The following is a 15,907-nucleotide window of genomic DNA, read 5'->3' on the forward strand; positions in this document are numbered from 1 at the left end:
GGCCGCCGAGTGATAAGGGTCTATTGCTGTGTTTAAGAGCTGATTTACCGTTTTAAAACTTACCGTATGACCGTTTCCCTCTGATCTAGAAAATAGAAGAAGATTAAATAATCATATTAAAACGGTATCCTTATCCTGATAAAGTCTGCTATATACAGTCACGTGGTCTTAAATCGACAATAACCTACGGCCATCATCTGCAGTCAAAAAATGTAAAACAGAAATTCATCTATATCAGTAGTCTGACAGATCTTTTAGTGTAGCTGCGCCTACACTGTGGAACGCGCTCCCAGCAAGCCTGCGCAATATTGATTCTATTTTTACTTTTAAATCTTGTCTTAAAACATATCTTTTTTAAGTTAGCTTTTAGCGTTTGGCGCTTAAATGACTTTATTATTGTTAATTTTAGTTTATGTACATATTTAGTATATTCTAATATTATAATGCGCTTTTGATCATTGCAAGATAAAAAGCGCAATATAAATTAACAAATTATTATTATTATTGTTATTATTATTATTTGACAGGAGATCCTCTCTTGTATTTGATTTTGAAAATTACTGGTAGAATCATAGTTACAACGTTTCGATGTCCTCATGACACCATCATCAGGTCAAAATATAATGTTCAACAGATAACAAGAATATTAATGTTCAAGTTCAAGTTCAAGTTGAACATTAATGTTCTTGTTATCTGTTGAACATTATATTTTGACCTGATGATGGTGTCATGTTGTAAATATGATTCTAACCGTAATTTTCATAATCAAATCGATCACTTTATCATGCTTGTTATTATTATTATTACTATTATTAGTAGTCATTATTATTATTATTATTATTATTATTATTAATTATTATTATTATTATTATTATTATTATTATTATTATTATTATTATTATTATTATTATTATTATTATTATTATTTCTTGTTCAGGGCTTCAAATATGATGTTTTAGAAAAGGTACAGGCATAAAATGGATAAGAAAGTATAACACAAAATAGTTACACTGTTTACGAAATATATTATGGAAAAATTTCCAGGTATAAGAAAAAGAGGATGAGCTGACATGCCTTTCGGAAGGAACAACAACATCTTCGGATCGCTAGCTCTGGCTTTCAGTAACTGGAATTAAGTGCTGGTATTTGTCTACTGCACGATAGTTAATGAGTGCGGTCGTCAAATATTGTACGAATTTATTTTTCGTTCGTATTTTTAGCCATTGGCTCAGCGTACAAAAGTTCACTACTGGACCAAGATTTAATCGAGTGTGGATATGAAAAGGATCCATCTGATTTCGTGCGCGAGGTAGGAATTTTTATTAAAGTCTGGGTCTATTGACGAGGGGTTCTTCCAGGTTTTCATAGCAGTACTGAAGAGAAATATCAGAAAAAGTTCTGCTGACCTTGTAGCGAAAAGCTTGAAAGATTATGGCAAAACAATTTTTAAACGTGCACGTGGTGCGAAGAAACCAGGAGTCATCTCATATCCATGAATCCATGCTGGATTCGTTGTCGACCAGCGCGACCATTTGATAAACACTGAGGAAAGCATTAAAGGAGAAGTATCACGAAAATTTGATGTCACTTCAAAACCCAGAAATGTTTGTATGACATCAGAAACAAAACATAATTGTCTAGTTTTGTTATAAATTATCACCCCAGTGTAATAAAACTGTCGATTAGTGCTCCTCGCCAGAGACCGAGTAGGTCGGAATGGATCGGAACTTGAAAAATGTTAGGCTAATGTTTTTCAAGTTTTCGTATTTTTGTTTCCAACGAGTTGTTCCTGTCAAGAATTGAGTTGATTTCTCTCCTCTCGTTGTTCTAGAATTATTTTGCCGCAAAGGGAAGGTCTTATTTCACCATTTTTAACAAAAGGGGTCAAAAACCCCATCAGATACTTCCCCTTTAACAACATTTTGAAATAGTAGGTAGGCTTAGATAAATTATGGCGGCAGAATTTGAAGCATAATTCACTGCTGGCGGAAGCGACAATTATGCTAGTGTAATACCACATTTCAAAGAAACATGGTAACACAAAAAGACATACAAAACATTTGATAACAAATAACTAGAAACTGAAAGGTAAACTCAAAACAAATTTAAATAATCTCACATGGCTTTAACTGAAAGGCCCCCAAATCACCTATCTCAGCGGCATTACAAAAAGTCCCCCACCCCCTCAAAAACCCATGGTCAAATAAACGTCAGTGAATATTACGAGGAGATATTAATAAATTGTACTACACAATGAATGCCAAGAAGTATCGTTCCGAGCGGAGTTCGAGCATAATTTTAAACATACCACCCGTGCCAGCAGCAAAATTGGCCAATTTACGAGCATAATATATTCAAGGCCTAACGGCCGGAGTGTATTTTTGAATAAATCAGGATTTAAAGAGGAACGCCCGCTATGCAAACTGCACTGAAGAAAACATTACTCGTTATTTTAATATTTTCAAAAATGAATTTTACCAAATAAAACATAACCTATTTTTAAATAATCAAGAAATTTTGAATTTACCGACAGTTTATTTTGAGCAGTTTGACTGATCGGTAAAATCGCTAGAAATAGATCCTTCCATGTTTTTTTCCAACTTTTGACAAGGACCAGTTTGCGAATATGGAGGTCCATCGACACTAATGGAAATAGCTCCTTAAAATTAGTAAACTTGCCAAGTTTGAAAGTGATATGTCAGAAGTAAGCGAAGAAATTTTACAGACGTTTGTATGGTGGGAGGCACAAACTTGCCCCCACCACACAAACATCTGTAAAATCTCGCGACTTTGCGGATGCATATCCTCGTTACTTTTCAACGCATCACTCTCAAACTTGGCAACTTTATTGACTTTAAGGCGTTTTCTCCAGCGGTGTCGATGTCAATTTGCCAACTGGTCCATGCCAAAAGTTTACAAAAAATGTAGAATGGTCTGTAACTGGCACGAGGCATCCAAACTGAGCCGAAAAGAAAAAATCGTCCGACGTGTATGCGGTTCACGTTCTTACAGTACTGATCAGCAAGGACTGGATTGATAGACTGGACTTCCAATGACTGGATATGTTAGGGCGAGCGTCTCTTTCCGGAGATTGAAGGCGCCAAAGATGATGCTGTGATGATGTGGCCAGTAACGGCCATTGTACCTCATTTCATAATTTATAAAGGGAACTTAAGCAGCGACGACGGGAGGTAACGCTAACCAAAACGTCACTTGAAAAAAAAAACTATATTTTATTGGTGTTACTTGGTGATTATTTCAACTCGTTCAACTTCTACCGAAACAGCGAACTATCCAGAACTAAATTGGTAGGAGTGGTGTTCAAGTTAATAAAGAGAATGGAAAATTCGCCATCGTGTGTTCATGTTCTCCACGAAACCTTGAATTTGGTCATTTCCCTCTATTGCTTTGCAGAGAACTACAAAGAAATGTGCCAAAATTTAAAACACATGTGCAGAGCGATTTTTCTCCAAATTGATCCTACTGTTTTTAATGAATGGTGGAAGGAAAGTTCCTTGAAGATGCGTGACACTTGAAAATGTTATCGGATAGGATTGATTTAAAAACAAATACCAAAAAGTGTCAAAAATGGTTTTGGAAAAATCACGGACGTTTTGCATTGGGTATATAAGCCTTCTTCAGTTTGGAGAAAATCGTTAAAATACGCTACCGGACACACGCACGCATATGAATAGTAGCGCGCGCTCGCATTAAAGTTACAATTCAAATATAGCTAGAATTGATGTTAAGTCTAGCAGAAAATTCAGGATATGTAAATGTTCGAATACTTTCATTTCTTCGGATGATAAAATTTTCGGATGTTTGGCACTGTCCGCAGTTTGAACGTTCGAACATTTTCCGAGTTAAAGTAAATGTCGAAATAACGCCTTTTTCTATGACAGTGATACATTCACCATCTTGGTGCTGCAACGCAGAACGTCTAATTTTATCACGGCAATTCTAAGTTGAAAGTTACCATACCTCGGCAGCCTCGGTCACCATCAGCTCAACGGAAATAAGAAGGAGAATGAAGGAAAATATCAACATGATAAACGTGAACTGCAGTGGTACGTTGTTGCACTGGAGAATGAAACTGAAGAAATGGAAGTGTAATACGTTCTAGAAATTGGCTCCTTCTCAACACCTTGGCGCAGTTCAAATTGCTTATTTATTCATTCCACCCAGTCTTTGTAGTGGTGAAAACAAAATAACCATATGGTAATACCCGATAGTATTACTGACAACTCAAGAATTCAGTAAAAAAGACCAAAATTCTATCTTGGCTACGACTGAGGCTTGAGGAAATAAAACAAAAAATAATTAGAATCTCTGAGCCTCAATGTAATTTCTTTTGTTTTATTCCCCTAAACCTTGTTGCCAAGTACGAATTGGCGATTCATTAGTCTTATTTTTAAGGATATACCTATATTATTCAGTTAGTTTCCTTTAGGAGGTGTATAGATTTTATTTTTGTGCGATTAAAAAAGGTTTTATTTAAACCCTTCTAAGTTATTTCTAACGTTTTAAACACTCATTTTGTTATTTATTTTATATTTAAAACTTTTGTTGTTTATTCATTGTTTATCCTTACACCCAATACTTTTTTGCTGTAAGCAGTATTATCAGAAACATTAAATATTCATCTTAAGAAAGCTTTAGATATGAAATAGACTGAACTAAAATTGAACGCCTTTTACAAAGTGTAATACATCAAGTATGGTGAACGAAAGCTTGAGTATATATATTTTTATTTTTTTTTTAACATATGGGTTGTAGACCAAAATGATCTTTATTCATTGCCGTGTATACCTGTTGTGTGGATTTGAATAAAATTAAAACGCAATTAATTTAGTGTGATAATGCTCTAACTTGTAAATGTAGCATTGAGTTACAGGACTCAAAATCTTGAACCTCGTTGTATTATATGAACGATACGATAAGGAAATACCATTCAGTTGTTTTTATTTCAATTATATTATAATAAACAATTGCGATTCATGGTCACAATTTAGAATTCCATCAGGTTAAAACCTGTACCTTAGGAAAGGTATCCTTGACGTAACAGGAGTAACATAGAGCTTGGAATCAATAATTGTATGAAAAATCACTTTTTAACCTGTTTTCAATCAAACCATGCGGGAAATGGTTGTCACATGTATCTGCTTCAGTTCTTATCAAAGACAATGTAATATTTTCCCTATTTGGACACTGAGGAAGCTTGACGCCTCATGACCATTGTCTTTGACACAGAGAGATGCTTACTAAGATTGACAGGAAAACTCCTCCGCCCCTCTCCACGAAATTCAAACGCTTATAATTTCAAATCAAAGGAAAAATAATTTTGCTATATTCCCTTAAACTAGACATATTTCGTTGTAGACGTCTAAAGCTTAAAATCAACGCTTTTTGACTCACCGAAGTAAGTTCGAGAAGAATGCTTTTAAAGGTAGTCGAGGTAGCCAGGGAAACCATTACTAGAATAGATAACATTGAAAACATTGTACCATTCCTAATACAGAAATCGGTGAATACAGAGATCATCGCTCGAATAGAAATTGTTGAAGCTATGTGTAACAAAAAAAAGTTGTTAAACCCACTTCAAAAATTTAATGAAACCAAAGCTAGAGTACATGCGATTAAAACTATTGCAAGAATAAGCACTGCACAAATTAAACTTAGCTAAAATAAAACTAATGACAATTAAAATTACTGACACCTTTGTTAAAATTAAATAACATTGAATTCACTCCTGAGGGAACAATTATACTTATAAATAAATACCGTTGAAACCATTGCTAGAATTAAATAGTATTGAAAGCATTGCTTGAATAGGAACTGTTGAGGCCATTGCTAGAATTAATGTTTAAAACACGAGCAGTAGTGTTTTATTGGGATTTAAAACCACGAGGCGCAGCCAAGTGGTTTTGGACCCGATAAAACACGTGCTGCGAGTTTTAAGAACGGCTTCAAAAACATTCCTGGAAAAGCGTTTATCAAGAGAGTTCATAACAATGATTTTTTGTGAACGTTGGAAATAAGCATACGAGAAAAACATTAAACACCGCCGTACTTATAAGGATGAGGTTTTATCAGATATAAAACCACTGCATGTGATGTTTTATCGACCATTTGATAGGTCAATGGGCTTATTAATTATTAATGAGTTTTTAAAACGATTAGAACTATTGGTAAAATGAATATTGGAATAAAAGTGATTTTAAGCCTAGTCAATAAATAAGAATGTTGTATTATTCAATGAAACGGTATACTCGAAAAGAGAAGTCCCAGGTTCTTTTATTTCCTTTTTCCGAGCATGAATGGGTCACTGACTGAAAAATATATCACTCTTACAAAAAAAATATTGAAACCATTTTTATAATTCAAACCGTTGAGACCATAGCGAAAATAGAAACTGTTGAAATTATTCCTGGAATTAAATACATTTGAGACCATTCCTGCAGTAGAAACTGTTAAAACCAATGCAAATTAAAAAAAATACTGGGAAAATAAAAACTTTTGAAACCATTACTAGTGCAATTAGAAAGGATTGGACCAGTTTCCAGCCAAAGCCATCTCTAGAATAAAAGCTATTAAAATCATTACAAGAAAAAAAAAACTGTTATTATAATAATTTCATCGGGCATTGCGGCGTTTTTTGCGGGCTAAAATGGAGAATTCAGCGGGCTAAAATATATTTTAGCCCACTGCTCTAAGCCAATGAGAAACAAGAAAATAATATAGCCAGCCAATCAGAACTGGAAACCATTCAACTGTTCGCGCCGTTTTCTTGTTTGTTTGACTGGAAGCGCTGCCATCTGGAAAAAATTGTTTTGAGCTACAAAATGGCTGGAAAACCTAACGAAGAAGCAAATTCCCAGTCGTCTCAGCTAGCTAGAGAAAAGGACTTACAGAGACTCGTGGGCGATGATGGAAATAATGCTTGTAGTAGCTCCATGGCCGGCGGCTAGGTGAAGGTAAACAGTTTGTCTTCCTCGAGCGAAACCCGCTCAGTTTAGCACTTGCATAATCAATTTCTGAACACTTGTAAGTGACCATGTCTTTACTGTTTAAAAAATTCTGTTATTTTCCCTTTCAAAACTTAGAAGCAAATATTCTTTCGACAAATTTTGCGGTGTTCTATCTAAAGTTTCTGCGACAATAAATACTTTTTGTACAATGAAATAACTGTAAAATAAACGCCGACGCGACGCTGGCAGCGTTCAAGATATCTCTTACCGTACTGTCTTTGATTCCTTTTCTGAATGCCCTCTGAAATTATTATAATAGTAATAGAGTTGATGTTCTTGGGCGTAAATATGTTTTTGGCCCTTCTCAGAACTCATTTTAGCCCTCGCCTGCGGCTCGGGCTAAAATAAGCCTGAGTCGGGCCAAAAACATATTTACGCCCGCGAGCATCAACTCTATCGTTATATTACCATTCCTAAGACAAAAACCTTAAACCATTGGTTTAACAGACACCGTTTAAAGCATTATTAAAAAGCATATTGCTGAAATAAAATTATTGAAACCACTGATTGGGTATATATATTGGGTATGTATACTGTTCAGACCATTACTTAGTTAAAAAAAACTATAAGCTGAATAGACATCCAGTTAGAATCATTGTTAAAAAAAAAACAAGAAAAAATTGCTAATATAAGAATGATAAAACTACCGCTAGAATTGAAAACTATTGAAATTCCGTGAACATCTTCATTTGAACAAACTAATAATGCTATTCCTTGACAGGTTTTGTCCTGAAACCGAGCTGTGCAATGTCGCAGGCACGCGGGATTAAGGGGCCTGTCCTCTAATGTATTTATTTTCGATTTGAGCGCTATAAGTTCAAAATAACAACCCCGCAAAGTGCATAGATGTTTCGGTGATTCTGATTGGTCGATTTGGTCAGGTAAAATTGGACAATTAGGACAACCTCGCTCCAGGGCTTTGCCTTTATAAATTGGCAGTGCATGGCGACTCTCCAAAATTCACAATGATAAATCCCTGGGGACGAGGTTGCAATTAAAGGGAAATCTTCAATGTTATATGCATGCCTCTGGTTCGACGTGTGGCCAATAACTCGATGAAACACAACTAGATCTAGACAAAACAAGTTAATGAAAAAAAGGTCAATGGACATATTTGTTCTTAAAATACTGTGTGCGATATTCCTGAAGGTCACAACAGTGAATCGAACTGAAGCAAAATTTCTTTACATCGTATCCCAACACTTGATGAAATTCCTGAGTAGGTCTCGTAACGCAAATTTATCGTTAAAAATATTCTTCTTTGTATCGTCAGCAAATGTTGTCAGTCCGGGACAATATTGTTAACCAATCAATGATCCGGAATCGTGTTTATACCTGCACCGTTTTAATTGATCATCCAACTTGTGGTCGTACTCTGAAAACTCTGCTACCAACACAGAAAATCACCCAACGAAAATCACTACATGTAAAATATTTATCAGTTGTGAACTTGAACAGCAACTAGAGCGAGCAAAACATGCAATTTAAAACCGTTTTTTTTAATCAATGCGATTCAGTTCTTCCACGAAAAAAAATCTCATTTAAGAGAGGTGCTGAATTTGATTGTTGATTCAATCCTATTTACACACTTTTAATGTCGCGTTTTACACTTTGTCATGATTATGCGACAAAAATGGAATTTCATGACATTAGAAGCTAAGCCATTGTTTAATAAATAAATAGGTCCCACAGGAAACAGCTGGTAGTCTTTTATTTTGTTAAGCAAAGGAGGGCGATTTTCTGTAGCAGAAGAAAGGGAACTTTCAGGTAGGATTGATGCTTAATCCTTCTCTGCTTAAAATATATTTTCACAGTGTTTAATTTCACATTACACAGTGGTTTGCAGATACTTGAGTTTCAAGAATTATCGAGGCTATAAGTTTGGTTATTTTTTTCTTCACAGAGAGAAATATTGTAAATAACTTGTCGCAAAATCACCAGCAATGGCGATTGACAAACGTTTTTCCGTTTCATACGTTTTTTTCGATTAAGGATTAGATTATTGTTTTTCAAAAGTCGAGTAATCCTAAATTATTTGCAGAGCCTTTTTATGGAACATCCGTTTCGTAATTTTGTTTCATAGTTAAACTATTTTCTGAAATTTTCTCTCTCACACAGGTACAAAACAAACGTCGATTATGAAACCCAGGATAGTTATTTTCGCGGCCATTTTAGCCGTCGCTCTTCAAGTGGAAAGTTCTTACGGTAAGGAGTTAAGTGAATATTTAGACTTAATACTAGTATTTGTAAACTGCCCTAATCGGGTGTAATAACAAAAGTATTCATGCATGGCTGGTAATTTAACGAGGCCAAATCCAAGCCAGCCAAACTCTATATTCAATAAAGTACTTACTTTAAATTTGTCAATTGACAAGTTTAATTGTACGTTTTAAGAATTAAATTAAAGCCCAGTAGTCGACGGGTATTCAGGCAATAACGGGAAACATTTCTCGAGTGAAATGTCTTCGAACTTATCGACCACTTATAAGATAATCGCTCCAATTGGTTTATATTCTTTGTTATATATGTGACCATTCTTTAAACCAATCGGGACCCCATGATTTCTTTCTTTCTTTTTTTTATTTCCCTACGAGTTTCTGAATTATCGGTCAAGAATATTTTTTTGCTTGGCTAGTCTTGTTAGCCACCAGTTAAACACAATACCTTTATACGGGACGAAAATTAAAAGAAAGGCGGAAATTCAACTGCATGCTAAAATAAACAATTGGTCGGATGAACACGTTATACAAGTACCAAACATGATTATGTGATTCTGCTGTAAGGTACATTGAAATGGAGTGCCAAATGATAATCTGTATCAGCAAAAAGCATATTGAGCTAATAAAAAAAAACTGGGGAATAAAACACGAGGCATTTCTTTTAAAAACGTTCGAAATTTTTTATTACTCGGCTGCCTCTCGTATTCCTCCTTAGCCCTTTCTTATAGTAAATGCTTTCGAGTGTCCTAATTGTTTTAGCAGATAAAAAAATGCAAATAGGAAAGCATAGGAAGGCATCAAGTGGCGCAAATTTAATTTAGCTGCTAACTGACCAGCAAGGAAACTTTTACGGCCTCTATCGTCGCCTGGAGAGTCCGTACTATCAGTGATGAAGCAGCTCTAGACCTTCTATTTGGAGAGCTCTTGTTTAGAACGTTTTGTAATCTATTTATCCAAGTGCGCAGACTTCAAGTCATTTTATAGAAAATTTTCTTTTCATAGTAACGAAAACATTCTATGCAATGCATGCTTTGACCTCTAGGAATTTATAATTTATTTCTCTAATTGCTTCAAGGAACAACCGAGGGTAAGCTTCTCGTTGGGTTTATAAAATTAGTTACCGAGGCGGGTGATCGCTTTAGCAACTGACCCATACTGTCATATAAGGAAAGACAACATAAAACTTTTACAATAACGAAAGGGCTTTTTTAAGCCGCGGCTACAGGAGCGAGGGGTATGGTTGTACAGTCGATGCGGTAGTTCATGATCATGTAGCCAGCGTGCGGTAAAATCGCACGTTTAGCCAACCTCACAAAGGCAACGCCAAAGCTAAAAATACGCAAAAAAGTCGCAATGATTCAATTCAATACAGGCTTTTTTTTATGGCGGAGTGACTTTTTAACAGTTTTTCGTGCATTGTGAAGCCATCTTGGATTTCCAAATGCGTAGACTGAAGGGTACCACGATTGTTTTGTTTTGTTCTTTTTTATCCGAGGGATCGCGCAATATGGCAATGTTGCGGACCACTAAACTTTCAGCTGAAGCTTTGCATCCACGTTTTGTCCTCGAGAAGGGGAAAATGCTCATCGGTTTTACCAACCAGTGATCAACCAAAATCTTTTTTGCAGGAGCTCATTTTCTGATTTCTAATTACGTTGAGATTAGTAGGTCAGATACGGAGTAAAATTGTATTTTTAGAATTCAATTTCGTCTAAAAATTTCCGCGCTTCCGGCAGTGACACAACACAATAAACGTAGTTCACCTCTCTGTTGTGTCCTGCCATGAAATTTCAGATCCACGCTGAATTCTTAACTCAGACCAAACTTTGCTTCCGAAAGTATTGCGAGTCCACACAAGTTTGTCGAGTCAAAGCCCTGAATCTAATAGGCAAGTTCCGAGATGCTGAGAACCTTATTATGAAAGCGAGGCTAAGTGCAAAGCTTCTCCCATTAAAATTAGTTTTGTTTGCACATGAATGAAAACTTATCTTTGCATTTAGCCTCGCTTTCATAATGAGGTTCAAAGCAACTCGGAATACATACAATACTTTATTTCACATTTCTTTAAAACATGATATAATATTTTATATGTATATTTAGTTAATTTAAAATTTTATAGTTATTAATAAGACGAACTAAATATAAATATCTAAGGTGGAAATGCCTAGTGCCTAAGTAAACCATATAGTTTTCTAGTTAGACACTAGTCTTGTTTAGTTACATTTTAAATGTAGACACCTACATACATACTCAGCACACACACTCACTGCACATACACTTATTGTTGAAATAAAAAAATGAGAAGAATTCGACTGGCTTAGATATTAAATTTGCTTCGATAGTAAGTACTGTTTAACTTTTCTTGGGAAAATGGAAATGTCTTATTATAATAATTATTGTAATTCCAATTCGCAAGCTATTGTCAACACTTTGCAATTTAATGGTTTTAATTGTGTACTCAGAAACACACAAGCAGTTCCCCCACCATTTGATTTAAATCACGTGCAATTTCTGATTTACAGACATAATTTTATCATAAACCAAATTTTAAACCTCATAATGAACCTAGTAGACAGCATTCTTGGTGTTTCGCGCATGCTCATAAATAGTGCACGCTGAGGGGTTTGAGTTATCTCTCGCAATCCTAACTTGAGGTCACTGTGATTGCTTTTTTAATTTTCCTTTTTCTTTTTATCGACTTTTAGTTCCCAAGAAACTCACAGAACTAAGAGCAAAGAGTAAGTATCACGTGTGGTATACCCACCCACTGAACCTACCGGTAGTTACTCCCCCTCCCCCCTTAAAAAAACAACTTACCTCTCCAGCCGTATTTTGCAATCTCCAAGTATAAATATTTCGAGAGAGTCATGCCCTCTTATTCCTGTAACAATTCGTCGACTTTCAGCCCTGTTGGTAAAAAAAAGCACTCTTAGCTTGGATCCGCTCACTTCAACCCTTTTCGGATCGTCTTTCTGTAAAATACGTAGAAGAAGAGATTTGTTAAACAATTTAACTATAAAACATTGCGATAAAATTGAAAAGTTTAAAACCATCTTGGTTAAAAGTTTCAAATGCGACCACGTTTCGACGTTCGCTTAACGTCATTATCGAGTCACGAATGAATGAAATAAGACCGACTATAAATGTAAAAAGAATTCCTAAGAGACACGAGTAAAGAGCGAAAAATATGTGATGATAATGCAATAAGGTATTCACACACAGAGTAACGTAAAGAGTTTGGTGTAAAGAGCCTTTCTGAGTATTTAACTCAGGGTTCAATTCCTTAATAAACAACATCTCAAAAATAAGGCAATCAAACTTTGATCTGCATTTCTCCAGAATAGAGAATTGTTTCCTTTGTGTAAAGGAAAAGATCTGAAGTCAAAAGAGTAGCTATTAAGACTACTGTGTAATTTCAGTCTTTTTTGCCTCCCCAGGGAGTCCATGTGGGGCGAGTTGTGCTCCTTCCTGCGCTCCTCTATGCCAGCCATCATGTTGTGCCCCTCCTCCACCACCCCCTCCCCCTATGCCAATGCCAATGCCGATGCCCGCTCCCCCACAATGTCCTCCAGTCTGCCTCCGTTGGACAACTACCATCTCCCCAGGAGGGGGAATGCCTCAAGTGTCCCCGATGCAGGCTGGGCCATGCCCTGATCAGTGTCAACAAGCTGGCTGCTGTGCTCCTCCCCCTCCTCCACCAATGATGATGCCCCCTCCTCCAGTTGTAGCCCCTGTACCTCCTCCGGTTCAGCCGCCACCACCTTGCCCTCCTGGATGCCCCAAGGCTTGCTACCCAGCCTGTACTCCAAAATGCTGTAATCCTCAACCACTCCCACCGCTTCCACCACCCATGCCTCCGATGCCTCCGATGCCTCAGTGTCAGCCGTCGTGCGCTCCTACCTGCTGTCAAGGACTACCTCCTCCACCAATGATGATGCCACCCCCTCCTCCGATGTACATGCCTCCCCCTCAACCTATGATGATGCCAATGATGCAACCTATGATGCAACCTTCGTGTCCGCCACCATGCGCTCGATCATGCGCACCAAAATGCAAACCTGAGTGTTGTGACAAGAAGAAGCGTGACGCTGAAAACTAGATGAACGTTGCGGAAACACAGCGAGACTGTGTATCGGTCACAAAAGGGGAGAGAGAGCCTTTATTTCTAAGCATCTAACTCAAAGATTCTTTTCTGCTGTAAATATAATGAAAGGCCTTTTGTTTTTGAAAAGAAGAAAGCTCATTTTGGGGCTGGAAAATGCTAGCATGATATGATTCCAATGCAGTATATTTACACAACTTTGTTGTATTATTAGGGTGATTAATAAAATTATTACTTCATTGTGTACTCACAATTAACTTTTTGTGTAGGCACATTTCTTTCATTACATCTCGCGAGGTGCTTTTTACCAGCTGTGCTGTGTCTTGGTGACCTAGCGTGATTATGATTCGAGTGAAATTTTATAATCATCGTCGTGTGCTTTAGTAATCTTCGGGTCAACCACGGTAGGTATGATCGGAAATCCTTGAAACAAAAATTGCAGGTTAAGGACTCATCTTCAGCTGTGTCTTATTTTTAATATGTGAGAAATTGGTGGAAAAAATTTTCACCAAAACATATCGGTTTGGAATTGCAGAGGAAATAGGTTTTGCAGAAACATCGAAAACTATGATCATTGTCTTCGCGTTTTCTCGAATTGGCGAAGATATGCAACGGTGTTTTTTTATGCATAATTTTATTGATGACAGTGAAAGAAACAGTATGATTACTAGAGGCTTAGACTGTCACAGCCATAACACCCTCTCCAAGGAAACTATTAGATCTATTAGATCAAATACGAACTGGGAACTACTCGCTGCCTTTAATAGTTGACAGACTGGAATTCCCTTCCAGAAGACATGAGATATTTACCTTTTGATGCTTTTAAAATTTCATTACGTAAAAATCTTAAATCTCAATACGTTTTTTCTTAGTGTGACATTTCTTAGTTCTACCATTTTTAATATTTTTAATATTTTGTCATTTTTTTATTTTTTATTTTTTATTTTTTATTTATTTATTTTATTTTTTTATGCAGTGCCCTATTGAAAACCACATTATGTGACATAGGCCATCTGTTAAATAACTTTCTTCTTCTTCGTCTTCTTCTTCTTCTTCTTCTTCTTCTTCTTCTTCTTCTTATTATTATTATTATCATTATTATTATTATTATTATTATTATTATTATTATTATTATTATTATTATTATTATTATTATTACATGTAAGTGAGATGAAAAAACACGGCGGTAAAACGTACAATGGTTACGCATTTGCCGCGAAATTTTTTGGGTGTGGGGGAGCGCCTGCATGCAGAAGTCTATTTTGCTTTGTTGCACTTAGGAATTAGAAGACGTTTGCACGCAGGCAAGTGGGAAACTCAGTGTATGGAATGTGAAGGTCAATATACTGAAAACTATAGTACAACAGCAAATGGTGTTAGTCAGTACCTTCCAGCCAGCACTCTTACAGCGCTAAAGCTCAAGATTAGCCTTGTCAACAGTTAAGGCATTTAAGGTTTTTCAAATGCAATGGGGATAAACAGGACCATGGAGAACAGACGATCATGTGACCTTAAGGAAGGTGCCTTCTTTTGCTACTGCGCAAACGTTCTGCGCATCTCGAGATGGTCCAAGTTCTTTTGGACGGTGGCTGCTAATTCAAAGATGTTTTTATGCTGTTTGTGATTAAGCGGGAAAAGATAATTAAGCTTCAATTTGGAAAAAATTCCATCCATTGTTTTTAAAAAGTTTTTTTTTTAGAATTTTCCACATGTCAGTGGGAGTATAAATTGAAAATCTACTCTTTGCCAGGGAGACCCGGTTTCCATAATATAATACCGAACAGACTTTCTCAGGCCCAGGACGAGACCATTTTTATTCAACTGAGTCGATAACAATACTCATGCAGAAGGGGATATGACCTATCTGTAACTGTGCACTGTATGCAGCATAACCACCCTCTAAAGCTGTCTTAGTTTGGGTTATTATTAAATTTCATTTCAAATGACCATATGTCACTTTGTATGCCTGTGTCACTTTGAATAATACATCATTCTCATTCATTCACCAGGCTTAAAATATACCATCACATTCATTCCATTGCGCATTAATGCCACACATTGACATTCCAATCCTAGCAGTATGCAGGATGTTTGTCCCATGAACCAAGTTTAAGGGGGTTCGAAAGGGTTTTTAGCTGTGTGCATGCGCAAATGGATCAAAATGTCTATCAAAAGTTGCACGTGCACCGGAACCGGAAATGGAAATGCAGCGTAAAACTGCATTAACAGGAAATAAGAGCTGCAAGAAACACTTGTTTTTATCTCGAAATTTTGTTTGGTGACCAATCTTGATTTTTTGCATGCATGCAACATTCAGTATACCATGCACTTCAGATAGAAACGTTTGGGAGAAAGTTATGCGGTAAAATTTGTGTACATGAAAAAAAAAACCTTTTTTGATATAACAGAATGTCTACTGGACAACATTTTGTCATATTGCCAGAGGAGTTAAAGAATTTAGGGTGCTTTCCAACAAAGCAACTAAAATGGTAGGTCACCAACTTAGTTTTTGAGATATTTTGCAGAAACTGTAATTTAGAGGTCTTTTTTGTAGAGTT

The 15,907-nt window shown here is 36.3% G+C and overlaps 2 protein-coding genes across 2 annotated transcripts in view; one reads left to right on the top strand and one right to left on the bottom strand.

Annotated features, from left to right (window-relative positions):
* Window positions 1-4,145, bottom strand: part of LOC146483149 (uncharacterized) — an 11,501-nt gene extending 7,356 nt beyond the window's left edge. Inside the window, exons 1-2 of the mRNA XM_085106447.1 lie at window positions 3,982-4,145; window positions 64-85 (exon numbers count right to left, since the gene is read on the bottom strand). Of these exons, the coding sequence (XP_084962573.1) occupies window positions 64-85; window positions 3,982-4,047 (88 nt within the window). The 5' untranslated portion in view covers window positions 4,048-4,145. The remainder of the gene's footprint in view (window positions 1-63; window positions 86-3,981) is intronic.
* Window positions 4,146-8,692: 4,547 nt separating this feature from the next.
* LOC146483150 (uncharacterized) lies at window positions 8,693-13,592 on the top strand. Its single transcript, XM_085106235.1, has 4 exons — window positions 8,693-8,795; window positions 9,147-9,233; window positions 11,953-11,985; window positions 12,685-13,592. Exons 2-4 carry the CDS (start codon window positions 9,167-9,169, stop codon window positions 13,344-13,346), a joined length of 762 nt encoding a protein of 253 aa, XP_084962361.1. The 5' UTR covers window positions 8,693-8,795; window positions 9,147-9,166; the 3' UTR covers window positions 13,347-13,592.
* Window positions 13,593-15,907: the final 2,315 nt, after the last annotated feature.

This window comes from Pavona decussata, unplaced genomic scaffold (genome assembly GCF_977016875.1).
Source record: "Pavona decussata unplaced genomic scaffold, jaPavDecu1.1 SCAFFOLD_40, whole genome shotgun sequence".
Taxonomy (NCBI): Eukaryota; Metazoa; Cnidaria; class Anthozoa; order Scleractinia; family Agariciidae; genus Pavona; species Pavona decussata.

Coding starts and splice junctions, on each gene's coding strand:
- LOC146483150 (XM_085106235.1), top strand. CDS start 9,167: ATGAAACCCAGGATAGTTATTTTCGCGGCCATTTTAGCCGTCGCTCTT. Junction 9,234..11,952: donor TCAAGTGGAAAGTTCTTACG/GTAAGGAGTTAA, acceptor ATCGACTTTTAG/TTCCCAAGAAACTCACAGAA. Junction 11,986..12,684: donor CACAGAACTAAGAGCAAAGA/GTAAGTATCACG, acceptor TTGCCTCCCCAG/GGAGTCCATGTGGGGCGAGT.